Source organism: Toxotes jaculatrix, chromosome 11 (assembly GCF_017976425.1).
Source record: "Toxotes jaculatrix isolate fToxJac2 chromosome 11, fToxJac2.pri, whole genome shotgun sequence".
NCBI classification, from domain to species: domain Eukaryota; kingdom Metazoa; phylum Chordata; class Actinopteri; family Toxotidae; genus Toxotes; species Toxotes jaculatrix.
Window position 1 is genome coordinate 474,034 of NC_054404.1, and position 27,422 is coordinate 501,455.

The 27,422-nt window shown below is 48.9% G+C and overlaps 3 protein-coding genes across 11 annotated transcripts in view; 2 read left to right on the forward strand and 1 right to left on the reverse strand.

The window, feature by feature from the left end:
* entpd6 (ectonucleoside triphosphate diphosphohydrolase 6) lies at window positions 1-11,944 on the forward strand. The gene is made up of 14 exons (XM_041049658.1): window positions 1-106; window positions 718-1,112; window positions 2,049-2,125; window positions 2,234-2,377; window positions 3,514-3,589; window positions 6,341-6,376; window positions 6,619-6,707; window positions 8,243-8,322; window positions 8,680-8,744; window positions 9,172-9,273; window positions 9,355-9,495; window positions 10,486-10,542; window positions 10,746-10,858; window positions 11,125-11,944. Exons 2-14 carry the CDS (start codon window positions 854-856, stop codon window positions 11,206-11,208), a joined length of 1,323 nt encoding a protein of 440 aa, XP_040905592.1. The 5' UTR covers window positions 1-106; window positions 718-853; the 3' UTR covers window positions 11,209-11,944.
* LOC121189500 (barrier-to-autointegration factor-like) lies at window positions 10,527-18,026 on the forward strand. 5 transcript variants are annotated; one of them, XM_041049672.1, is made up of 4 exons: window positions 10,527-10,542; window positions 10,746-10,858; window positions 13,439-13,565; window positions 13,973-14,772. In XM_041049672.1, exons 3-4 carry the CDS (start codon window positions 13,440-13,442, stop codon window positions 14,117-14,119), a joined length of 273 nt encoding a protein of 90 aa, XP_040905606.1. In that variant the 5' UTR covers window positions 10,527-10,542; window positions 10,746-10,858; window position 13,439; the 3' UTR covers window positions 14,120-14,772. The 5 variants fall into 5 exon arrangements, 4 of the variants coding, with proteins under 4 accessions (XP_040905606.1, XP_040905604.1, XP_040905605.1 ...); XM_041049671.1 differs by lacking the exons at window positions 10,527-10,542; window positions 10,746-10,858 and adding exons at window positions 12,654-12,717; window positions 12,903-12,919; XR_005894897.1 differs by lacking the exons at window positions 10,527-10,542; window positions 10,746-10,858 and adding exons at window positions 14,793-14,970; window positions 17,820-18,026 and having other exon boundaries at window positions 12,941-13,565; window positions 13,973-14,256.
* abhd12 (abhydrolase domain containing 12, lysophospholipase) overlaps window positions 16,146-27,422 on the reverse strand; it is a 12,995-nt gene continuing 1,718 nt past the window's right edge. For 2 of the 5 annotated variants that reach the window (XM_041049659.1, XM_041049662.1), the window contains exons 3-15: window positions 22,873-22,994; window positions 22,643-22,748; window positions 21,881-22,000; window positions 21,757-21,787; window positions 20,691-20,736; window positions 18,920-19,049; window positions 18,722-18,759; window positions 18,531-18,610; window positions 18,335-18,417; window positions 17,808-17,886; window positions 17,569-17,696; window positions 16,631-16,696; window positions 16,146-16,598 (exon numbers count right to left, since the gene is read on the reverse strand). In XM_041049659.1, the coding sequence (XP_040905593.1) occupies window positions 16,660-16,696; window positions 17,569-17,696; window positions 17,808-17,886; window positions 18,335-18,417; window positions 18,531-18,610; window positions 18,722-18,759; window positions 18,920-19,049; window positions 20,691-20,736; window positions 21,757-21,787; window positions 21,881-22,000; window positions 22,643-22,748; window positions 22,873-22,994 (1,000 nt within the window). In that variant the 3' untranslated portion in view covers window positions 16,146-16,598; window positions 16,631-16,659. The other 3 variants (XM_041049663.1, XM_041049660.1, XM_041049661.1) reach the window with 3 other exon arrangements.

Genomic DNA, 27,422 nt, shown 5'->3' on the forward strand with positions numbered 1-27,422 from the left:
CAGACGGCGCGGTGTTGTGGCAGCGGAGTCAGATCAGAGAGCAGAATGAGGAGAAAAGTGAATGAAGAGTTGAATTAACGGAGCAGCCGCTGACGGGTTCTGCTCGGTGCGTTAACACACGTTTTGCTGTTTGTTGTGTAACAGAGAAGTTCTGTCTGACCGGCGGGACACGGTTAGCCTGCTGCTAGTTTAACAACTTCATGCTAACCGGCTAACTTGTTGCCTCTTTCAGATTTCAGCTAATTGTTAGCATCTGTTAAACACATACAATCATTCTCTTAACGAACAGCCATTGTACTGTTATTCCCCATATCGTGATATCTAGTGGATATTTGATTTGTATACGTACATCCGATTGCAGTCATAGCAGCTGCCCGCAACTTCGAGAAAGTACCATGAATACACACCAAACTCCATTCAGAGATCTGACAATTTAACGTCAGGTTGCACGTACATACAAAAGCTTTTCCTTGCGATTACTAGGCTTCTTACTCGCTGTAACCAGTAACTAGTCTCTAACTGTAACTAGCCTTGCTTTAACTAACCATTGGAAATAAGAAGTATGTGGGTATATGAATATGTTTAAGTGATAGCGGGATCCTCAGAAATCAGCAGCGAGTTTCATTCCATACCAAACTCCATTTAAATATCCATCAATTTAATGCTGGTTTGCTTACACATCTAAGACTTGTGTTGGATGTGTGCATCTGTTTACAGGACTCACGCCTGCTGGAAGGCTGCAGTGTGGAGCAGAGTGTCCTGTTTAATGTGAATATTGAAGGATTTTCTAAAACAGATTTTGCCTCAGACTCTCAGGCTGCAGCTCTTGGAGCTCCACACAGAATGAGTCGCGATGAAGAGACCAAAGCTGGCCGGAGTCTTCCTCTTTGTGGGCTGCCTGCTCGCCTACCTGATGTTTGTGAAGCGTCACTACACCGTCTCAAAGCCCGAAACCTACAGACTACCTGCTCACCGCCGGCCTGGTTCGGACCAGATCGGAGACCATAGGCCGGCCTCTGCTGCTGGACTGAGCTTCCGGTATGGCATCATGTTTGATGCTGGGAGCACTGGGACCAGAGTCCACATCTTCAAGTTCCAGATAGAGAACCAAGGTACAGTGAAGGACAAAAATCATGGAGCTTATACACTGTCCTACAAAGCTAAACAATAACTTTAACTTAGTCTTGAGCTGCAGCAGTCGTTGATTGACAAAAGGAAAATAATTGATAACTGTTTTAATAATCGATTGTTTTAATAATTTTTTGAGCAAAAAGGCCCAAATTTTTTGGTTCTAGCTTCTAAACTGAATCTCATTGGGTCTGAAACTGTTGTTTGAAATGCAGTGGAGAACAGTAGAACCCAGGAGAAAACCGAATCATCAGATACTAAACTGAATTCAGCCTGGACCATAGAGGCTTTGGATGTTAAGTCTCTATAGTCGAAGCTAAATGGATTCGTATGGATCCTTTCAGATTAAACTGTAAAGGTTTATAAAGCAGACTTCTCTGAATTACTTTTAGTGTATTTAAAATCCACACGTTGGACCAAAACATTAATTACCAGATGTGAATCCAGCAGACAAGAGGAGCTTTCAGCCTCTAAGTCCTGGAGCTGCTGGCAGAGTCAAAATGGACACAAACTCATTAGAGCGTTTGAGAGGTTTTTGGTTTATTAGGCTTAGAGAAAGTTTCCTGCGGAGCTCGGCCAAATGCCTTCGTTATCGCATTTAGCCTCTAAGCTAAATCACACAGGCTGAGTGCTGTTTTGGCTCCTTTGTTAGCAGCAGCAGCGACCGGACTAATGGTAGCACCTGTTAGTTATACAGACTGGGATTGTCATTAAGAGCTTAATGACAGCTCAGATGTAGGCACAGCTCCAGGATCAGATCAGTGACATTAAACCAGGCATCAGGACTTATTGCCTTTATTTGATCATTTTAGACAAGTGGACACCGACTTCATGATCATTTAACCCACTGTTCATGCTAAACCTGCAGCTTTGTTGAAGCCAAACTTTACTGTTTTCACCTTTGTGATTCTTTTCTGCAGAAGCTCCCAAACTGGCCCACGAGACGTTCAGAGCCATCAAACCCGGACTGTCTGCGTACGCCGAGGATCCAGGGAAGGTACAGCTGCTGCTGTGTATGGTATTTAAGGCAAAGAATGATTCTTTACCCCTAAACTAAATCAAACGGAGGCTTTTGTGTCCACCCCCCTCCCCCATCCCCGTCCAGTGTACTTCAGGGATCATGGAGCTGTTGGAGGTGGCGAAGTCCACCGTTCCCCCCTCCGTCTGGGACACCACCCCAGTGGTCCTGAAGGCCACAGCTGGTCTCCGCCTGCTGCCTGGAGAGAAGGCCAACCACCTGCTGGACAGGGTGAGACACACACACACACACCGCACTGTTTCAGTCTGTGTTTAGTTGCGTCCCTCACATGTGTGAAGCTTTTTCCTCTACACTTTGGGAAGAAACACATTTCAAATGTTTTAACTGGAAAACAGATAAATAACTTTAACCTCGATAACACGAGACAACAATGATCCTTTGAATACATGTGATCAGGTAATCAAACACCTGATCGACAGGTCAGGTCAGTAATCTCCTGACATCCTCTGACGGCAGGATCACAGCTCGTCTCCATTATGCAAGTGAATTACTTCAGCTAATATCCTCACAGGAAGCTAATACCTCTTCATCCCCACACAGCCCCTCCTCCTCCTCCTCCTCCTCATCATCATCATCATCATCATCGTGGTCAGGATGTCAGAGCCAAAAAAGAAAAAGTCTATTAAAGCTTTTAAGTAATCAGTAATAACAGGACCAGAGTGGTCAGCCAAAATGTGATTTAATCTAAAGCTTTGCTCTTATTATCAGACTGGTCCTGATTCAAACACAGAGCTGATTACAGAGGGGGGGGGCAGGGGGGGGGTCAGTGATTATTAAATATAATATAGAAATATTGTCATATTAGAATATAATAACACAGCACCTCGTGTGTTACAGGGAAACTGGAGTAAGTGACACTGAGCAATGAATGGTTCACTGATGATAACAGCTGTGGAGCCAATAACAACACACCCCACTAACACTGTGTTAACTCACACTTTAGGATCAGTGTCACTGTTTAAACTCAGCAGCTGTTTCTCTGCAGTTCAGTTCCTCCTGTTTCAAACTGGGATCAGACTGGGATCAAAGCTCAGACTGGTTTCCAGTAGTTCCAGTTCCTCTCCTGTTCTTTCTTCTTTCTCCGAACATTCAGGACTCATGAGCTGTTACTTCATTGATTCATGGAACAGCCAAACTGAAGCTGGATGTTTTGAGTTTAAAAGCTCAGCCACACTGACTCGTCTCTCTCCTTAGAACATAAGTAAACACATAAAGTGACTGAAGTGACGCAGGATATTTTTTACAGTGTCCAGCATTCGATCGCTATAAAACATTTACTGTGGAAATTAGTGATAGTAAAGGAGGTCAGATTTCATTGTCAACACGTTGTTTCTCTTTGTGTGCAGGTGAGGGCGCTGTTTCTGCAGTCCCCCTTCCTGTCCAGAGACGACAGCGTGTCCATCATGGACGGCACTGACGAAGGTAACATGACTTTAGGTGGATCAGGTCTGTTCCGGTCTGGGTCAGCTGGTCTGTTCCGGTCTGGGTCAGCTGGTCTGTTCCGGTCTGGGTCAGCTGGTCTGTTCCGGTCTGGGTCAGCTGGTCTGTTCCGGTTTGGGTCAGCTGGTCTGTTCCGGTTTGGGTCAGCTGGTCTGTTCCGGTCTGGGTCAGCTGGTCTGTTCTGGTCTGGGTCAGCTGGTCTGTGTCATGTGTACAGACTCTGATCTTTAGTTCTTCTCGTAAAGAATTTTAAATGCGTTTTATATCTGCGGCTGACGTTGGCGACCGATGAAGTCACCTGTGTGTCTCCACGGTCGCCCAGGGCGACACGCTGCTGGTTGTCGTCCATGTTTGTTGTGGAACAGGAACACGTTCTCCTGGATTCAGTCTCCTGTTTGTTACTGAGCCGTGAAGTTTCTGCTCCCTCCACATTAAAAAAAAAAATCTGTGCAGGTTGGTGGAAACAGTCTTTATGTGTTGTGGCTAAACCACCATCAAAACACCTGAATGGTCCTTTACCAGTGTTGTGTGGACAGTGATTTGTGACGGACTGGTGACCTCTCATGAGGTCCCACCCTGAGCACGGTCCTCATCTCTTTATCAGTTTGTTAGATTACAGAGACTTTGTTTGTCTCTACATGTCCTCATCGTTTCATTCGTGTAATCTGTGATGCAGGTCAGCTGATGAACACTGAGCAGATCCTGTTTCTCCTCCTTGTTTTTCACTGCACATAAACCTCAGAGGTCCCACTTTGATTTCCCCAACGAAAACCGCCAATATGGAGGATTAGAAATGAGATGGAACAGGAGACAAACGTCCTCGTGTGGCTCAGAAGACAATAGAGTCAAACATGAACCAGGATCTGATTCACCAGCATTTACATACAACTGTGTGTCACTCAGCTGCAGAGAGAGATTCATCGGACCGCGAGCTTAATGGATCCAGATCCAGTGGAACCCACTTTCAGAACCCAGTGCATCTGGGTCAGAGTTCTTAAAAAACAAAAACTGAGGAATCTGTATAAAGATTGTCAGTGTTTTCTGACACTGGTAACCGTGGTAACGCACTCTGCATCAGTATGTGAGAGCATGGATTTTCACTGTGTCCAGAACCAAATGAAACTGTACGAGAAACTCCAACAGATCCCAGAGGACGAGTTTCCTCTGCGGAAAACTCCGGAAATGTTTCATGAATTCAGCTGGAGGTTCCTCAGAGGAACCTGTAGATTTATGAGTCCTATCGTCCCTCCTGGATCCAGATGTGAAGCTCTCTGCTCCAGATGTGAGAGGGCCCTTACCAGGCGTCCGTCCTCCTGGGTGCTGGGTCCCAGCTTTGGCCCTGCGGTGACCTGCTGGTCCTCTGCCATCTCAGTGAACCCTGCTGCACTAACACCACTGTTGCTGGATATAGATACTGTACATAGACAGGGATCACATGTAGGTTCTGTGTTGTAAATGTTCGCTGTGTATGGACATGAAGCTCGCCTACATATAATCCAATCCTTTTAAAGTAGTTGCAATTATGTCCATGTGGGATAATGTCCCACTTAATCTTGAAGAGGGAGAGAGGGAGGCCGATTAAACCCCCCCTCCTGTTCATTTCTGAGGCTGAAATGTTTTCTCCTTCTCTCTGAGTGGGATCAGCTCGTTACTCCACTCAACCAGAAATGTCTTTTAATGATTACCGAATTAACTTCTCATCCTGGTCCACTTTTCCTCCGTGGACGAGCCACTAATGGACAGATTCCTCCTCATCCCGAGCGAGCGCTGAACGGTCCTTTCAGAAGTCTAACCGGATTCCATCAGCCTTATTATCGCTCAGATATTTTGCCGTTCTTGGCCTGGATGCTTAGCGCTGGCTGAGATTACCCTCTGAGCGTCCTGAATGGAAGCGACTTATTGTTAATGCAGATCTCTGCTCTCTGAGTGGTTACTGGGGGCGGACGGGTGCTAAGTGCCGGTGTTTAGCCCTCGACCTAAAGCCGAGTCTCTCACCGTCCATGTTTGTTTTGTTTGAAAATTGCTTCTTAGCGTCTCTGACTAAGAGTTTTATGGTAAAGCTCCTATGATACAGTTTCTATCAAGCTCTTTAATCATCCACTCCTGCATGTGGAGGAGGTCAGAGGTCGCTGGTAAAAGGCACTAATGCATGCAGCTGAGTGCAAATATTCTGCCACAGACACTAATGTTGTCTTTGAGTTGACCTGAATAAGCAGATCGTCCGTGAGCTCAGAACATATCGCTCTGTAGATCTTTATTTTTGACAATTGATGTTTAAACTGCTTCATGGAAGCGCTGCTCTGTATGTCAGCGCACAGGAGCTGGACACAGGGAGGTGCAGCCCATCCCAGCCGCCTACCTGTGAGGGGCGGGGTGCACCTGGACTGCTCAGCAGTCAGTCGCTCCTCAAACTCATTTCCTTCGAACGTTGGATCCATTCAGGAGATTTTCTGGTTAAATCACAACGTGACATTTTGGTCATGAAATGTTTTTCATGGCTAATAAAGCAGCAGCGTAATGTGTTTACTGTTCAGTTTGATAAAAGTGTAATAATCTCCAGGTGTCAGTGGAGGCGCTCTGCCACTGTGCAGCGCTGCTTTATTCTTTTAGCCACACTTTGAATATCTGAATGAATGGATGAATGGATGAATGAATATCTCAGCATCCATTGGATGGATTGTGATAAAATGTGGTTCAGATAAATAATTTAACATTTCCATTTTCTCTGTTCAGGGATTTCTGCATGGATCACCGTCAACTTCCTGACCGGTGAGAACGTCCACACACACACACAGACACACACACACACACAGACACACACACACACACACACACACACACAAACACACACACACACACACAAACACACACACACAAACACACACACACACACACACACACACACACACACACACACACACAAACACACACACACCTGAAAACACGAAGCCACAGACTTCTCTTCCTGATTTATGAAATTTGTGTGTGTGTGTGTGTGTGTGTGTGTTCAGGTGGTCTTCACAGTGCAGACGCTCCCACAGTGGGGATGTTGGATTTGGGTGGTGGATCCACTCAGATCACCTTCAGTCCTCAGGACGAGGTGAGGACCGCCACAGACAACACCAACAGATGGAGGAGGGGGGTGGGACGGTGGACTAAGGCTGGTGGAGCGAGGTAGACTCAGAGAGGAAGATCTTTCTCTCTCTCCAGTCAAACTACCAGTGTAGCTCCATTTTAGAGGCTTTAATCTGTAAATGCCACGCTAATCCCAAATAAACACCCTCACATCAGGAGGGGGGAGGGAGGAGGGTGGAGAAAGGGAGAAAAGAGAGTAAGGGGGTATGGTGGTGGTAGTGTGTGTGTGTGTGGGGGGGGGGGGGGGGGGGGGCTCTGGTTTCTTATCTAGGTCAGGCTTCGTACACGAGGGATTGCAGAGGAGTTCACCACGTCATCAGTTCACTGGCTTTCCACAAAGATCTTCGTCCTCTCCCTGTGAATCAGATCATGTTTATCAGTTTCTGTCCGAGTTTAATGTCATTTTATGTCTTTATTAGACAGAGACAGTGGAGGGGTAACAGCTTTGTAGGTCATGTATGATGTCAGAGACTCGCACAGTACCTCAGAGGCTCACACAGTACCACAGAGACTCACACAGTACCTCAGAGACTTGTAGAGGACCTCAGAGACTCACACAGTACCACAGAGACTCACACAGTACCTCAGAGACTTGTAGAGGACCTCAGAGACTCACACAGTACCTCAGAGACTCGCACAGTACCTCAGAGACTCACACAGTACCTCAGAGACTCGCACAGTACCTCAGAGAGACTCGCACAGTACCTCAGAGACTCGCACAGTACCTCAGAGACTCGCACAGTACCACAGAGACTCACACAGTACCTCAGAGACTTGTAGAGGACCTCAGAGACTCACACAGTACCACAGAGACTCACACAGTACCTCAGAGACTTGTAGAGGACCTCAGAGACTCACACAGTACCTCAGAGACTCGCACAGTACCTTAGAGAGACTCGCACAGTACCTCAGAGACTCGCACAGTACCTCAGAGACTCGCACAGTACCACAGAGACTCACACAGTACCTCAGAGACTTGTAGAGGACCTCAGAGACTCACACAGTACCACAGAGACTCACACAGTACCTCAGAGACTTGTAGAGGACCTCAGAGACTCACACAGTACCTCAGAGACTCACACAGTACCTCAGAGACTCGCACAGTACCTCAGAGAGACTCGCACAGTACCTCAGAGACTCGCACAGTACCTGAGAGACTCGCACAGTACCTCAGAGAGACTCGCACAGTACCTCAGAGAGACTCGCACAGTACCTCAGAGACTTGCACAGTACCTCAGAGACTCACACAGTACCTCAGAGAGACTCGCACAGTACCTCAGAGAGACTCGCACAGTACCTCAGAGACTCGCACAGTACCTCAGAGACTTGCACATTACCTCAGAAACTTGTAGAGGACCTCAGTGGCCTCAGTGACTCAGGCACAGCTGTGGTGGACAGGACAGGACCACAGGGACTCAGATGTGACCTCTGGAGCAGAAACTCGTTGTATTCATGTTGTGACTGTGAGTCTGAACTGTAATGTCTCTGTTTTCTGTGCAGAAAACCATCCAGACCTCACCTGTCGACGACATCAGGTCCTTCCAGATGTTCAACAACACACACACTGTCTACAGTCACAGGTACACACTCTGAGGACTCTGCACAGTATCAGGAGGCTTCTGAACGTCTCTGCCTGCAGCAAAGATTTTCTGTGGCACAGATGTGAAACAGTTCAGAAATAGAAAAAGATGAATGATGATAAAGAACCTTCCTTCATACTGAATCAGTGAACATCCACTCAGATGCTGTGACTTCTGTAATTAATGGAATTTTTCTTCTAAAAAATGAAAGTGAAAAGTTCAGTTGCTCAGAGTCAGAGTTGCCGCTGACGTTTCTGTTGCCTGACTCATCAGTTAATGGATTACTCATTTGCGCTGGCTCAGGGTTAGAGGATCCTAGATATCCTTTGAATCAGTAAATCTCTCCTCGCTCTGCAGTTATCTGGGTCTGGGTCTGATGTCGGCTCGACTCGCCGTCTTAGGAGGCGTGGACTCTCCGCCCCGTACGTACACAACCCTCATTTTTTCATTTTCTTTTCTTGTTTTTCAGTTTGCGCTCGTCTCTGCCTTTTATACGCTCCTTCCCTCCCCCTCCTGCCAGATAAATAAGCCATTATCTAATCTTTTAATAACACACAGCAAGATTAATTCCTTGCCTGCCAGCTGTTGCTGAGATTTAGCTCCTGTAAGAAGCTGCGGCACAGATCCACTCTGCTGTCTGGATCTCTGTCTGTATGTACAGGACGTGGACAGAATGTCACAGACTGCTTTCAGTTCAGTCCCTTTGCTGAAGCTCAGACTCTTTGATTTGTGGAAACTGTCTTAGAAACCTCAGTAAGTGTGAAGCTGACTCTGACCCCACAGGATTATCACAGTGTTTCTCTGTGCTCCTGATCACTCTGCTGCTTCTGTGTGTGTGTGTGTGTGCAGTAGGGGGCAGCACTGAGCTGGTCAGCCCCTGCCTTGCTCCGGAGTACTCAGGCAGGTGGGAGCACGCTGACATTGTGTACACCGTGAAGGGACAGAAGGCGGGTAAGGTCCACACAGTGATTTGATTGGTCACTCGTCATGCAGCCGGAGCGCGTAGGAACCTTGTAGCTGTGTGTGTTTCAGGGGAGCAGGTTTACGAGGCGTGTCTGACCAAAGTGGAGAAAGTTCTGTACAGGAAGGTGATGAAGGCGTCTGAAGCTGCGGACATGGACTTCTACGCCTTCTCCTACTACTACGACCGAGCCGTGGACCTCGGCGTCATCGGTACGAAGCTATCACGAATGAAAACGAACTTGGCGAAGGAACAGTTTTATTCTTTACACTCCCTAAAAACCTGAAAACATCTGAGCACAACATACGAACAGCCGAGGTTTAACGTGCGAGGAGCTCTCAGCTGTGGAAGTGAAATAAACACACAGAAACACAGTCAGGTTAAAACATCGCACTCATCATCTCACTCAGATCACAGATCAATTATCTGTCATCCATGTCAGCTATCACAAGTTATTTATGATCACAGCCTGTGATTACAGTTCTATCACATCTCATCTGTCAGACGAGTTACACCTCAAATATTTTTCACATTTATCGTCAGTTTTAATCAAACAGGAAATCCTCAGCTTCTCTGAGTCTGATCCTGAAGGGAACGATGTTCAGGCAGAGGTGGAGGCATAGGTGGAGGCAGAGGCTGAGGCAGAGGCTGAGGTGGAGGCTGAGGTGGAGGCTGAGGCAGAGGTGGAGGCTGAGGCTGAGGCAGAGGTGGAGGTGGAGGCTGAGGTGGAGGCTGAGGCTGAGGTGGAGGCTGAGGTGGAGGCTGAGGTGGAGGCTGAGGCAGAGGTGGAGGCAGAGGTGGAGGCTGAGGCTGAGGTGGAGGCAGAGGTGGAGGCTGAGGTGGAGGCTGAGGTGGAGGCTGAGGTGGAGGCTGAGGCAGAGGTGGAGGCTGAGGTGGAGGCTGAGGTGGAGGCTGAGGCGGAGGCAGAGGTGGAGGCTGAGGTGGAGGCTGAGGTGGAGGTGGAGCATCGCAGGTGTCAGAGGAAGCTGTTCACCTGTAGGTTGTATGAGATATAACCTGAAAAATCTCAGCTGTTCCAGAGTCATCTGCAGCCAGGTGCATTTATCAAACACCTGTCCAGATGTGTCAGTCGGCAGCAGGAGAGCCGTTTGCAGCAGTTTAACACTGAAGGTGTTGTAGTTTGCTGCTGATCTCTCTCACTGAGTCTGATCTGGGGTCTGTTTTGTGTTTTCTGTGTCCAGAGGAGAAGGAGGGAGGAACCATTACAGTGTCCGATTACATCGACGCAGCTAAGAGAGGTGAGACGGCACCACCTGGCTGTGGATCCTCTGAACTGCAGCTTTCTCTCCAGCATCTTTACACCTGTTCTGACTCTCACACATCGACAGACAGTTTCTATAACAACCATATGCTTCAGAGAGGAGATGGGCGTCGTCTCGCTCTCTGCTCTTATGTGTCATACCTGCTGTCATCCCGTTTCTTCCCTGTTGTGCTGCTGCAGTGTGTGGCGGTCTGTCCGTTCGTCCTCTGCAGAGTCCATTCCTCTGTCTGGACCTGGTCTACATCTCAGTGCTGCTGCAGGAGCTTGGATTCCCTCCACACAAACAGTTCAAGGTGAGGACTTCCACAGTCGAGACGAGAATCTGGACAGACAGTCTTTTAATCACCTGACCCTGTCAGTCTGAGTCAGAGGAGGTCACATGACCACATCGTCACATCATCAAACTTTAAGGTGAAGACTTGGTTTAAGGTTAAGGTTAAGGTTAGTGTCCAGGAAGTTAATGTGAGTCAGTGTAATGTCCTCTGAAGTGATGGAAGCTCACTGAGTGTGTGCGTGTGCGTGTGTGTGGGTGTGTGTGTGTGCGTGTGTGCGTGTGCAGCTGGCGAGGATGATCAACCAGGTGAAAACCAGTTGGGCCCTGGGAGCCACCTTCCATTACATGGAATCCCTGAGGAGACACTGAAGACTTTAATTTTGAAAAGATGCTGAATGTATGTAATATCCTGGAGCATGTAAAGCTCCTGGACTTCCTGAAGATCCCAGACTCATGGTGAGCTCCTCCAGTCCCTACACTGACAGCTGCAGGTGAACCTCCTCTCCACCGCTGGCTGTCTCTGGTCCGTCTGTCTCTGTCTCAGTCTTTGAGAGTCCAGAACACAGCCCTGGAGACTGGACCTGAATTTCATATGTGTACTTTAGTGTTTTTTAAAACAGAGTCCTCGTGGATTTACTCAGGTCAAAGATTCAGGACTGAGACAGCTGATTGGACTGGACACGAGTCTGGTCTCATCCAACCTCAGAGTCCTTCACTCAAACACGTATGTGCCGTCCAACACACTGACGGCCACCAAAGACCAGCCAACCGCAGATGAACGCATCAGGACCTGGTCTCCGTCGGCTCGTGGGTCATGTGACCGGTCTGATCGTCCTATCAGATGGATCCAGCTGTGCTCAGGTTCAGGTGTTAGTCATCCGTGCTGGACTGATCCGGTTTCTGCAGGTCCGTTACATCTGCTGCTGCCTCTGAAAAACCCAGAGCAGCAGGTGGTTGTGAAAGTTCAGGGTGAAGTCACACTCCCCATCACACCTTCACCCCCCAGCATCTCTGTGACTGGCTTTTTAAAAAGTCTGCTCTTTGAATTCTTCTAAAGTTTATTTAATCAGCTGTTTAATAAAGAGCTTCGTGTGATTCTTCCCTGTCCTGATCCTGAGTCCATCAGAATCAGCCTGAGGAGCCTGCTCCGTGGAACCGCCTGAGCTGTACTGAGCAGAACTAAATCCTCTCTGGATCCTGTCCGGAGCAGGGCCGGCTCTGTCCGGAGCAGGATCGGCTCTGTCCGCAGCAGGGCCGGCTCTGTCCGGAGCAGGGCCGGCTCTGTCCGGAGCAGGATCGGCTCTGTCCGGAGCAGGATCGGCTCTGTCCGCAGCAGGGCCGGCTCTGTCCGGAGCAGGATCGGCTCTGTCCGCAGCAGGGCCGGCTCTGTCCGGAGCAGGGCCGGCTCTGTCCGCAGCAGGATCGGCTCTGTCCGGAGCAGGATCGGCTCTGTCCGGAGCAGGACCGGCCCGGTGGATCTTTCCCAGTCGGACTTGTTGCTCGGACACTGAACCTGACCGACCCTGGTTCCGTGCGTTTGTGTGTATATTCTATTTTTGTGTAACTGGGTCAGACTGAGCTCTGAGACCGTGGGTCGGGTCCCACAGCACCTCAGTAAAACAGGTCGTGACCCGGTGTCAGAGGTCAGAGAGAGAGCCTGCAGGGGACCGCGGGACTGAAAGATCTGAGTCTGTTTCTGATTAAATTTCCACCGAGTGACTCATCTTCAACACAAACCACCTCTGACTCTCTGCGCGCTGACGTCACGCTCAGGGCGTTCGCGTTTCCGGGTTTCAGAATAAAACGCCCCTAGTTGAAAAAAGTTGTGGTTTGTTTTTGCGGGACTCCTCGTGCAGTTTGAGGTGTGTTTGGCCTCAGGTGAGTCAGAGCGCTTCCTGCCGCTTCAGGTAACTGTTACCTGTGGTTTCATGTTTCCTCTGTGAGGGACAAGCTGCGGTTTGACGCTGGTCTGTCAGATTCGTGTTGAACTGTGTGTGTGTGTGTCTGTGTCTGTGTCTGTGTCCGCCTGATCCTCCTGCACGTGAACCCGGGTCCACCTTCAGCCGGTTCAGACCAGCAGGTAAAAACTTCTCAACTGCTTTGGACCACCAGAGTCCGCCAGGAGCCTGCGTGGCTGTAGTCTGATTCCATGAGAGTAAGAGCAGCTGGTTTCACTGGGAGACTCAGGCTCTTCATACTTTAACCAGAAAATCAGACCCAAAGAAAAACTGAGTCTGAGCTGAATGTGGTTTAAATGTGGAGTGATATTTGACAGTGACGTTAATGGATCATGAGAAATGGGCCCCGTCCTTCCAGCGCAGGGGCCTCAGGTCGAAGGACAAAATGCAGCTGCGACGTTTGTCCATGTTTTCTGTCTCTTTGTTGTCGTTTGTGTCTTTTAACTGATTTTTTTCCAACAGGAAATAGTGACAGTTCCTTCGTACAGGCATACAGACCGCCAGCCTGCCCTGCTGCTCAGGAGAAAAGGAATTATAATATTACCTGTTCACCCACTGATGTTTGTTATCAAACACCGATCAGCTGATTCATGGTTCATGGTGTTTGTGGTGTTCTCTGATGGGTTTATTTTATTGTCCAGGATGTCCACCACGTCTCAGAAGCACCGGGACTTTGTCGGAGAGCCGATGGGAGACAAGTCGGTGACGGCTCTGTCGGGTATCGGGGAGAGTCTGGGGAAGAAGCTGGAGGAGCAGGGCTTCGATAAGGTGAACCACCGGTTTAACACCGTGATGCTCATTTCAAACGCTTTCCTCTCACGCCCCCTAGAGGCCGCAGAGTTTATCACAGCTCATGAAAACACACCTGGACTTTCACGCGTTCAGAAATCAGAACACCGTCTTTACTCGTACTAATGCGCAGGTTTAATAACTGTAAATCCTGTGTCTGACGGTACCAACACTGAAAACGTGTTTCCATCACTCACAGCCTGGAGTTTCCGGTTCAGCGGAACTTTATTTAACGCTGATGTTTTCAGGATCAATCATATTTAATATTGATGAGCCTTATCTCTGTGATAGATCTGTTCTCAGGTCAGTTTGTCCTGTGTCCTTCATGCTTTCGTTGTGTGTCCGTGTTGTGTTGTTGTTGTGCGGTCTTCTGTGTGTGTCCTCAGGCCTACGTGGTCCTGGGTCAGTTCCTGTTGTTGAGGAAAGACACTGAGATGTTCACCGAGTGGCTCAAAGACGCCAGCGGAGCAAACTCCCGCCAGGCCGGATCCTGCGCTCAGTGTCTGAGGGAGTGGTGCGACGCCTTCCTCTGAGAGCCCGCCCCCTCACCGGTGACCCCGCCCCTCCTCACCTGTCTCGCCCCTTCCTGTGTTTCCTCACTTCCTGAAGCTAATATCAGAGCTGACAGCTGCTTGGATTAGAGCTTCTCTGCTGCTAAAACGTTTTTCAGGTGAATCTTCGTCTTCCTGCAGTTTCACCTGGACGGAAGTGATGTCACATCCATCGGACTGGTGTTTGTTTACCTGTTTAATAAGCTGGTTTCACTGGGGAAAGTTTACATAAATAAAAGCTTTGTGTCTCAACAGTTTGTCTGAAGCCTGAAAGATAAAACGAGTGTGTGTGTGTTTGTTTGTTTGTGTGAACCCAGTTAAAAGTCCAAAAACAACAACAAACTTTCACAGGTAAAAGAATGTTTTAAGATGTTTGTGTAATTTAAAGATCAGATGTTTTAGCTGCAGCATCTCAGATCAACCTTCAGTCATATTTCTATGTTCATGGTTCTGTTTAGAGGGAAGGACAACAAACAAACAAACAAACTTCTGCTTTTATTCCTTTTTCCTCTGAAATCTCAGAATGTCTAAAGACTGATTAGATATTTAAAGATTTCCAATTTTTCAGACCATAAATTATTTTTGTTTATTTACCAGACAGTGTCTGGTAAATAAACAAACATGTTCTGTCCACGTTCTGTGTCCCATCCCACAGCGGACCAACATGGTGCAAACCATCTCGCAGTGCGCCCACGAGATCGGAGGAGTCCAACCTTCTGATGTGAAGGTCAGAGGTCAGTGGCCACTCGAGTCCCACAGCTGATGAGGTGTCGCGTCCAGATGTTTCTCCTGTAACCATCTGATCCAGCTTCACAGCAGCTGCATCTGTACAGGTAAAAGCAGCATCTTTCCCAGTGACTCTCGGCTCTGTGCAGTGTTTGAAGCGTGACGTTCTCAGACTCACGTTCCTTCAGTGTTTCACAGGAAGAACAAATGAAAAGTTTCCATCTAAATGTTCAGTGGAGCTGTAATGTTTCTGAGCTACGATGTTCTGACCTTTGTTAGATCACTTTCAGCACAGTGAGGAGCAGATTCGTTGCTTTGTGATTTTCCGTTGACTTTCACCTGTAACTGAGCCTAAAACCTGAAAACTGTTTGGTTTGCCTGAAACTTCGATCCGATCATGTGTTAGGAATGATTAGATTTAGTTTGGTCTGCTTTGACCTTTGATGCTGACGTCAGTCACGCTGACATGACTTGAAAGCAGCAAGACGCGTCAGCGTGACTTCACAGGTGTCTTATGGGTAATGGAGTCCAACCAAAGCACAGCCATGTAAAACAAGGAATATTTAATTCATAATTCAAGTCATAACAGGCTTCAAACTGAGAGGAGATTTTTAAAAACAAACCGGACCCTGAAACCTCAGACAGGATCAGATGGACCCGGACCAGTGAGAAGACGACTCACGCTGAGACTCGCAGAGACTCACACAGAGACTCAGAGACTCTCAGAGACTCAGAGAGACTCACGCAGAGACTCTCAGAGACTCATAGAGAGACTCACGCAGAGACTCGCAGAGACTCTCAGAGACTCATAGAGAGACTCACGCAGAGACACTCAGAGACTCTCAGAGACTCATAGAGAGACTCACAGAGACTCACGCAGAGACTCATAGAGAGACTCACGCAGAGACTCGCAGAGACTCTCAGAGACTCATAGAGAGACTCACGCAGAGACACTCAGAGACTCTCAGAGACTCATAGAGAGACTCACGCAGAGACACTCAGAGACTCAGAGACTCATAGAGAGACTCACAGAGACTCACGCAGAGACTCGCAGAGAGACTCACAGAGACTCATAGAGAGACTCACGCAGAGACACTCAGAGACTCAGAGACTCATAGACACGCAGAGACTCGCAGAGAGACTCACGCAGAGACTCGCAGAGACTCTCAGAGACTCATAGAGAGACTCACGCAGAGACACTTAGAGACTCAGAGACTCATAGAGAGACTCATAGAGAGACTCACGCAGAGACACTCAGAGACTCAGAGACTCATAGAGAGACTCACAGAGACTCACGCAGAGACTCGCAGAGAGACTCACAGAGACTCACGCAGAGACTCACGCAGAGACTCGCAGAGAGACTCACAGAGACTCACACAGGTCGGAAGAATCAGCTCCGAGTGCGTCGAGCTGTGATGATGAAAGATTAAAAAGATAAAAACCAAGAGATTTTTCGCTTCACGTCTCAGTTCGTCATGGTTTGGTTTGATCCCCGTCCCTGTCCCCGTCCCCGTCCCCACTCTGCACAACATAAACACACTCCAACGTCTGGACCAATCACCAGGACCCTGTGTGAAGCCGCTGTTCATATGTGTCTGTGTGTGTGGAATGCTAATGGAAACAGAGGAATGATGTGTGTTTGTATTCAGTTCACGTGGGGACGTTCAGTCCCATCAGTCACACTGAAAGCAAACAGTAACGTGTGTGTGTGTGTGTGTGTGTGTGTGTGTGTGTGTGTGTGTGTGTGTGTGTGTGTGTGTGTGTGTGCTCAGGCTGAATTGTCCTCCTGGTTGTCTTCACTGTGCGATGGGATGAGCTGTGCCGAGGAAATCACTGAAACAAACAAACAGGAATGTTAGTGTGAGCATCAGCGTCCAAACAAACACGATGAGAATCGTCGATCGATTCTCCGCCCTGACATCACTGACCTCTGGCATCACTGACCTCTGGCATCACTGACCTCTGGCATCACTGACCTCTGACATCACTGACCTCTGACATCACTGACCTCTGGCATCACTGATCTCTGACATCACTGACCTCTGGCATCACTGATCTCTGACATCACTGACCTCTGGCATCACTGACCTCTGGCATCACTGACCTCTGACATCACTGACCTCTGGCATCACTGATCTCTGACATCACTGACCTCTGGCATCACTGATCTCTGACATCACTGACCTCTGGCATCACTGACCTCTGACATCACTGACCTCTGACATCACTGACCTCTGGCATCACTGATCTCTGACATCACTGACCTCTGGCATCACTGATCTCTGACATCACTGACCTCTGGCATCACTGACCTCTGACATCACTGACCTCTGACATCACTGACCTCTGGCATCACTGATCTCTGACATCACTGACCTCTGGCATCACTGATCTCTGACATCACTGACCTCTGGCATCACTGATCTCTGACATCACTGACCGCTGGCATCACTGACCTCTGACATCACTGATCTGATCGCCCACTGATGTTAAACTCTGTTGAACTAGTTTCTCTGCAGCTCTGCGTTTTTCTCTGATCTACGTGTTTTTTTTCCACCTCATGGTCGTGAGGACGGCGCCATCAGTGATGGCGTTTCAGGTTCGCTCACATCTCCATCAGACAGAGTTTTAGTCTGGGATGGACTGTAGCTCTGCTGCATTTCTTCCCTGAGCTTTCTGTGGTCGTGGCTGTGTAGCTGCCGTACCTGAGGATGTTTGGCAGCTCTGGGCTCCTGTAGATGAACTTGTGCTTGTAGGCCAGAGATGAGGGGAAGGGAACGAACTGAACTTTGTGACCGCTGAGGCTCTTTGACTGGGAGGCCAGGTTGTAGAGCTGCAGGCGGAGGAGGAAGAGGAAGAGGAGGGTTAGGTCGCTTCTCTCTTTATTCCACTGCTCTAAAAAAATGTTGTGTTGTTGCTTCGCTGCTCGTTTGGTTATTCGAACCTTTTTGCCCAGATGGAAAGGAACCACACTGTCGTCCTCAGCGTGGAGGATCAGCACCGGGCAGGAGATGTGATTCACACTGAGACACAGAGAGACAACCAATCAGCTGCAGTTCCTCTGATGTCCACCAGGTGCTGCTCTGAGAAAACTGCTAACCAACCATCAGAGTTCTCATCATTAAACACAGTTACCATGGTTACTGATAAACTGCTGTTGCTGTTATGTAACCGAGAGTCAAAGAGCCTGAAAAGGTCAAAGGTCAGCAGCTGTGATAAAGATGGAGACAGCTCTCTGATCACCGAACGGTCCAGAGTCTGCAGAGCTGCGTCTCACGGTGCGTCTCATCCCGAGATACTGAAAAAGTTTCACCAAAGTTTTAGAGCAAAGTTCTTCATATGACTCAGAAACAGCTGTGTGAGTGTGGAAAGCTGTTCCATGGTTACTGAAACCTGTGTCTGGGATCTGTGAATCTAAAACTGAAGCTCGGAGGTCAAAGGTCACTGCTGCTGAGGCTGACGGTCACGTACTTTTCATCGCTGGCAAAGCGGATGTTGTTGGCTGTGATGGCGTCCAGGAAGAACCAATCGAAGCCGGGCAGGTATCTGTAAACCTGAGAGATACACACTCATCAAATACACACCTAAATACACACTTCAACCTGTGTGTGTGCCTGTGTGCCTGTGTGTGCGTGTGTGTGTGTGCGCGCGTGTGTGTGTGTGTTACCATGGAGAAGGGGTGGCTCTTGGCCTCCTCTCTGATGTTGGTGAACGGAGACTCTAAGATCAGAGCGTCAGGAGGACTGCCTGAGGACACAACCGAACGTTAAAACTGAGCTTCAGCTGAGTGTGGACACGTGTGTGTGTGTGTGTCTGTGTGTGTGTCTGTGTGTGTGTCTGTGTGCGTGCGTGGGGAACCTCTGTCACACAGCCGTCTGACCAGGTTAGTGGCAACTCTGCAAAACAAACAACAAACAATCAAATTTAATCTCTTTAACGTCACTGATGCTGAAACAGGCTGTTTCTGTGCAGGTGTATTTACTGTAAGTGTGTGTGTGTGTGTCTGTGTGTGTGTGTCTGTGTGTGTGTGTGTCTGTGTGTGTGTGTGTGTCTTACCCTGTCCCCAGAGAATGTCCCCAGATGTAAAGCGGTGTTTTATCCAGCCACTGTTTCAGCCAGTCGTAGATGAAAAGAGCATCAGATGTCATCCCCCCCTCTGATGGAGACCCGTCAGAATCCCCCCAGCCTACACACACACACACACACACACAGACACACACAGAGACAGACACACACACACACAGACACACACACAGACAGACACACACACACACACACACACACACACACACACACACACACAGACAGACACACACACACAGAGACAGACACACACACACACACACACACACACACACACAGAGACACACACACACACACACACAGACAGACACACACACACAGAGACAGACACACACACACACACACACACACAGACACACACACACACACACACACAGAGACAGACAGACACACACACACACACACAGACACACACACAGACACACACACACACACACACACACAGACAGACACACAGACACACACACAGACACACACAGACACACACAGACACACACACACACACACACACACACACACACACACAGACACACACACAGACACACACACACAGACACACACAGACACACACACAGAGACAGACACACACACACACACACACACACACATAGACAGACACACAGACACACACACACACACACACACAGACACACACAGACACACACAGGCACACACACACACACACACAGACACACACAGACACACACACACACACACACAGACACACACAGACACACACACACACACACACAGACACACACAGACACACACACACAGACACACACACACACACACACACAGACACACACACACAGACACACACAGACACACACACAGACACACACACACAGACACACACAGACACACACACACACACACACAGACAGACACACAGACACACACACACACATACACAGACACACACACACACACACACACACAGACACACACACAGACACACACACACACACACAGACACACACACAGAGACAGACAGACACACACACACACACACACACACACACAGACAGACACACAGACACACACACAGACACACACAGACACACACAGACACACACACACACACACACACACACACACACAGACACACACACACACACACACACAGACACACACACAGACACACACACACACACACACACACAGAGACAGACACACACACACACACACACACACACATAGACAGACACACAGACACACACACACACACACACACAGACACACACAGGCACACACAGACACACACACACACACACACAGACACACACAGACACACACACAGACACACACAGACACACACACACACACACACAGACACACACAGACACACACACACACACACACACACACACACACACAGACACACACACACAGACACACACAGACACACACACAGACACACACACACAGACACACACAGACACACACACACACACACACAGACAGACACACAGACACACACACACACATACACAGACACACACACACACACACACACACAGACACACACACAGACACACACACACACACACAGACACACACAGACACACACACAGAGACAGACAGACACACACACACACACACACACACACACAGACAGACACACAGACACACACACACACACACACAGACACACACAGACACACACACACACACACACTCAGGTCTCTCAGCTGTATTAAAGGCAGCAGCCTTCATATGTAAATGTGCTGATGTTTCTCACCTCTGTAGTCAAACGTCACAACATGGTAGCCTAATGAACTGAGGACCTGAAGGAAGACAGGCAGAGAGGAGTCAGGTCAGCTGACCTCTGCTGGTGAACACTGCAAACTACAGAGGTACTGATGCTGAAATCAGTGTGGGACGTGTGTCCTGGTCTGATCTGGGGACAGACTCCTGTGTCTCAGTGTCGTTATGGTTCCTTGTTATTACAGTTAATTACTGCTTATTAACAGCTGTTTGTTTTAGGAGCTCGTCTGTGTCTCGTCTCTGGTCTCTGGTCTCTGGTGTCTCGTGTCTCTGGTGTCTGGTCTCTGGTGTCTGGTCTCTGGTGTCTCGTGTCTCTGGTCTCTGATGTTGTGTGAACTGATCCAACCAAGAGACACGTGAGCTTGTGTTTTTAATTTGTCAGGACGAAAGAATTCAGATTCAACCAAAAGGTGCAGAAAGGTCAGCGTCACAATACTGTACATTATTGTTCTGTTAGTAAATGAATGAATTCATGTGTTCATCAGTCTGCAGGTTTGCAGCAGGTGTTAACGTGACACCGTGAGCTGACGAGGAAAGTGTGTGTGTGTGTGTCTGTGTGTGTGTGTGTGTCTGTCTGTGTGTGTGTGTCTGTCTGTGTGTGTCTGTCTGTGTGTGTGTCTGTCTGTGTGTGTCTTTGTGTGTGTGTCTGTGTGTGCGTGTGTCTGTGTGTGTCTGTGTGTGTCTGTGTGTGTGTGTGTGTCTGTGTGTGTGTCTGTCTGTGTGTGTGTCTGTCTGTGTGTGTCTTTGTGTGTGTGTGTCTGTGTGTGTGTCTGTCTGTGTGTGTCTGTGTGTGTGTGTGTGTGTGTGTGTCTGTGTGTGTGTGTGTGTGTCTGTCTGTGTCTTTGTGTGTGTGTCTGTGTGTGCGTGTGTGTGTGTGTGTCTGTGTGTGTGTGTGTGTCTGTCTGTGTCTTTGTGTGTGTGTGTGTGTGTGTCTGTCTGTGTGTGTGTGTGTGTCTGTCTGTGTGTGTCTGTGTGTGTGTGTGTCTGTCTGTGTGTGTCTTTGTGTGTGTGTGTGTCTGTGTGTGTGTGTGTGTGTTTACCTTGTACAGCTGAACTCTGTGGTCTCCTCCTCTGCACACAAAAACAAACACAACAGAAAGGTCAAAGGTCACATATGACACTAAGTGACTGACTCAGGTGTGTGTGTGTGTGTGTGTGGGTCACCTTGTTCCTGCGTTTCCATGGAGATAGAGAATGACAGGGTGGGTGGAGCTTAATGTGGAGTCGTACCAGTCGCCTCCTTTCTCCTGAGCTTCTCTCCACATCTGAGCAGGAACTGTGTGCCTGAAACACACACACACACACACAGACACAGGAATCACACACACACACACACAGACACAGGAATCACACACACACACACACACTGTGTGGGTTTCTGAGGTGCAGAGAGGCTTCATTTAAAGCGGCTCAGACCGCAGGTGTGTGTCTGTGATCAGGACCAGGTAAAGCCTGGTATCCAGGATACAGACGTAAACACACTGACACTGAAGCTCATCAGGACAAGATCAGGGCGGGAAAGACCTGGTTCAGGGTTCACACCTGGAAACACCTGTCTGTGTAAAGTCTGTTCAGATGGAATCAGTTCAGTCAAACAACACCTGTCTGCACACGAACGAATCAGAACCCCGTCTGACTCTGAGTCATCACAGCTGAATCAACACCTGAGCACTGAAGCAGGTACCTGACAGAACCAGGACACTGGTCTGCCTGTAAACCTGCGTCACAGGCTCCGCCCACAGGACACCTGAGCCTGTCTGTGATGTCACAGCCTCTTGTGTGTGTTTGTGCGTGTGTGTGTGAGAGTGTGTGTGTGAGTGTGTGTGTGTGTGTGTGTGCATGTGTGTGTGAGAGTGTGTGTGTGAGAGTGTGTGTGTGAGTGTGTGTGTGTGTGTGCGTGCGTGTGCATGCGTGTGTATCTCTCACCAGACTCCGATCTTGAGTCCAGCTTCAGGCTCCATGTAGAAGTTGTGTGTGTGGTTCAATCCCTGGTCCAGGGGCTGCTTCAGGTCGATGAAGTACGGCATCCTCACTAGGGGGGAGGGGCCAAATGTCAGTGACAGGTCACATGACTGCTGGCTGCTGTCATCACACCTGCTGCCACTCAGCCCTCCCTCAGGTCTCACACGAGCAGCTGTGGAAAGTTTGACACTCACCGAAGTTGAGGAAGACGAGTTTGGCCTGGATGGACGGACAGAGCTTGATGATGAAGGGGATGGAGACGTAGACAACGAGCAGCCACATCATCATCCTCTTCAGCTTCCCCACCAGACCCAACCTGAAGACAACGTCCACAGGACGGTTTATTATTTATTCATGTTTATATTCAGTCATCACTTCATCAGTCAGTTTAATGTGTTCTCTCCTCAGTGTCTGCAGCTTTAATCTGTCATTCACTTTCTGCTGCAGGTTCACAGAGCTACTCTGTGTGTGCGTGTGTGTGTGTGTGTGTGAGAGTGTGTGAGAGTGTGTGAGAGTGTGTGTGTGAGTGTGTGTGTGTGTGTGTGAGTGTGTGTGTGTGTGTGTGTGTGTGTGTGTGTGTGTGTGTGTGTGTGTGTGTGTGTGAGTGTGTGTGTGTGTGTGTGAGAGTGTGTGTGTGTGTGTAAATTTTATCATTGCCATTAATCAGTGGTTAAAATGGTTATGTACACACGCCCCACCACAAGTGCTTTCACCAAATCCAGTCCAGGGCTATGCTGACGATGTGGTCATCGCATCCCGTGATGAAGGAGTAATTAAAAGCATGCTGGCCTGCACCGACAGCTTCCTAACCTGGTCTGGCCTACAGGTTAAACAGAGCAAATGTGCAGTGTTTTGGGAGAGGAGAAGTGGAGGAAACCGCTGGTACAGAGCCAAGACCGACCGACCTCCTTCCTTCACCATCTTGGACCAGCCACTCCAAGTGTATGCCAGACATGAAGCCTACAACTACCTAGGACATAAAATTAACATCGCTGGAGACTGGAGTCAGCAGGTGAATGATATGGTTCAGCAGTTCATAAGCAGACTGGATCTGATTGATGCTTCACCTCTCCCAGTAACTCTGAAAGTACAGGCAATCAGAGACATAGCATTAGCCAAAATCCAACACCTATTTGCAAATGTCCACATCCCACAAAAAAACCTGCACAGAATGAACAGCAAAACTGTGCAAGTGGTGAGGAAATGGCTGTGTCTCAACACACACTCCACAAGATGCTTCATCTTCCAGAAAAAACAAGATGGTGGGCTGGGTGTTCCAAACTGTATGTGGGAGTACACAGCTGCACGGCAGTCACACCTCATCAACATGCTAAACTCTGATGATACCAGCGTGAGACAACTGGCCAGAGAATCACTGCTGCTGGACTTCACAAAACGGAAGATACCCCGTGCAGGCAGGGGGCAGGACAACTTTCTGGGCTTCAGGAGGAAGAACAGTGGAAAGCTGGATACCAGGGCACAAGGTTTCGGGGTGTCATCGGACTGGCCTGATCTCAATGACTTGTGCTGGAGGACAGGCACAGAACTGAATTGGTTCTCCCACCTTCAACCAGTAGAGGTCACTGATGCAGTGGTGGACGACGTGACGATCACAGTGCAAGCCAAGCTGCATCACAACAACACCACCCATCTCCTGCTGCCTAAAACATCACGGCAAACCCTACTGTCCATCCAAAGGGATCGCAACATGGAGTACTGGTGCAGCCTGAAGCTTCAGGGAAAGCTGGCTGGACTGGCCTGTGCTGACCACTCTGTATCACACACCATATACAGCAATGCTGCCATCAGTGATGAGATCCTCATTTTCTGTGTGAAGGCTCGTCTGCAGGTTCTTCCAACAAAATACAACCTGTCTCTGTGGTTCCCCTCTGCCCACTCCCCCTTCTGTATAATGCATGAAACCCCTCAACACCTGGAGTCAGTAGCCCACATTCTCAACAGCTGCCCATCCTACAAAGGACTGTACATATCCAGACATGACAGACTGTTACAGGATCCAGCAGGTCTGTGGATCTGAATTATTTATTTTCAGAGTCCATCTGCAGGACCTTCAGCCTGAAACGTCTCCATGTTAAAGACCACTGAAACACGCTTTACACGATGGATTCATGCTCCTGATCCCGTTGAGCTGTCAGATTAAACCGTGAAATCAGCGACCTGTGTCCAGGCTCCTCCCACGTTATTAAAGCCTCAGTGTTTCAGGTCTGATCTGGGTTCAGTTTCCACAGATGATGAACTTCATGGAGATTAACACACACACACTGCAGCATTGTGTGTGTGTGTGTGTGTGTGTGTGTGTGTTGCTGCAGCTCTCTCAGGCCGGTCAGTCCTATGTCTTCATGCCTTCAGCTGCAGCAGCAGTTTTATTAGCTGGTGTCACACTGAGTGCTGCAACCTCAAGGTCAACCAGAGGTGAACCCACCGCAGAGAGGTGGGGGTTGGTGTGTGTCTGTGTGTGTGTGTGTGTGAGACAGCGTAGGACTGAAGCTTCCTGTCTGTAACAGGCACCTGATTATTTTTGAATGAACCGATTGGTCGATGAGATGGAGGCAGTGTGAGGGGACGTCTTCAAACGTCTCAACGAAAAGTCAGAAACCCAGAGAGAGATGAGGAACGCGTGTGTGTGTGCGTGTGTGTGTGTGTGTGTGTGTGTGTGTGCGCGTGTGTGTGTGTATTGATCATCATATTGACAGACCATTGGCTCAGTGTGTAGAGACTCTGGTGGAGCAGCATCAGCTTCATGTGCCTGTTTCCTGTTTGTATTCTCAGACGAACCTTCTCAGGTTCCTTCCCATCAGCCCCTCACCTGTGACCACTCGGTCTGAGCGGGAGACCCTGTGCATCCGTTCACCTCTGCAGCCACACTAAGCTCCTGTTTACATCAACGCCAGAACTCAGGTTACAGCAGGAAACCTGAGAACACGGCAGTGACCTGGTCACAGGTGAGACACACAGACCCCAGCATCATGTAGACAGGTCTCCTAAACCTGAGACAGACTTCTCATAAAGACGAGACGCTGCTGTAACCACAGCTTCCTCTGAAAAATCTGTGGTATTAATCTGATTATAAATCCAGATCTGCAGACGTGATATTAAACCGATTTTCTGATCAAATCTGTTTTTACTTTCCTTATTTTCTCTTTCAACATAAAAATGATTCGTGTCTGAAGTCGCCAGGGCTGTGGACGCCAGGACAACAGGTCTCCTGTCCCCTTGAAGACAAAGTGTCATCAGAGGTGAAAGGTCAGAGATTTAGTGAGTGAGAAGGTTACTGAGAGTCATCTGAGTTCTGAGACGCTGACTCAGACACTTCCTCTTTCAGTCTTCGACTTGAAAGAAGTGACGACACTCAGCGATGCAGGAATCAAACCCGTGACCTGAGCCCGTCAGTCACTTCCTGTCAGCGCAGACGTCTGAACAGAGACCCGAGCCTGAAAATGAGACTGAACTGTGGGAACAGGCTGTGGACTCACTCCTCCTCCTCCACATGATGGAGATCTAATTTTAGAGTTCACCTCTCGTTAAACGAGCTCGAACTGACTGCAGCGTTTTAAAGGAACATTCCGCTGTTTCTCTTCTTCTGTCTTTTCAGTTTCACGACTTTCACCTTCACAGATCAGCTCAGCGTGGTTCACGTCCGACTGTGGGACCGGGCTCATGCAGGTGCGCCCGGTCCTGCGGCGGGGTGGGCGTGGCTCTCGGTGGACAGACGTGACCTGCTGCCGGACTCTGTCAGCAGGGGCGGGAAGATCAGAATGACGTCAGAGACCACGTGACTCTGCCCCCATCGGCTCATTTTTCTCATATCAGGAAAAAAAGAAGCATTTCTGAGGGATTTTAACCTTAATGCAATGCATGCTGGGAGGTCTGTGTGAATAATTTGATGAGTGATGTTAATGACGTGCCGTTGGCTCAGATTTGCTTTAAAAGCTGATGACTGAATAACGTGATTATTGATTATTACTGATGGAGGCTGCGGATCGTGCAGGGCGCGGTCACCGCGGTGACCTCTGTCCGCAGGCTGCTGTGGGCGCTCAGGTCGACTTCCTGCTGGGCTGTAATCCGCAGAGACGCGCTAATGAGGATTAGACTGAGGGAGGAGAGTTCACCTGACAGGACGCACAGCAGATCATTCACAGGTGGAACTTACAGGGAAACTGCTCGGAACAGCTGCTCACATAAAAGCTGAGGCTCGGCACAGTCACGTTAGTTAACTTCCTGCTGACCATCTGACCTCTGATGGTGCCTTCACGGACCCTGTAGTCACCACGCTGTCAGGGCTGCCGCTAATGATTATTGTTTATTACTCTCCCAGATCAATATTCATTCATATCAGATCAATAGCTGAAGCTGATCAGCTCTGCAGTCGTCAGTTAGGAGCTGATGCTGGGGTGGGGGGGGTGGGGGGGGTGGGGGGGGGGGGGGGGGGGTTGAGCTGCAGCTTCCAGTCTGACCAGCCCGTCAGTCTCACTGAAACCAGTCAGACCAGTCACCAGGAGCCTCATCAGCCCAGAGTCTGACAGACTGGTCTGAGCTGGTGTTTGATGAAGGTGTTAAACTGTGTGTTTAAAAAAAATCTGCATAAAATCCTGAGACTGAGTGATTTTCATCTTCGGCACCTGCAGCTCGTCCATCAGCCTCTGACCGATTACACCCGAGGCAAAGACTTTAAAGATGATTTTACTCATTTCTCAGATTTTATTTTATTTTTTTTTTATTTTGG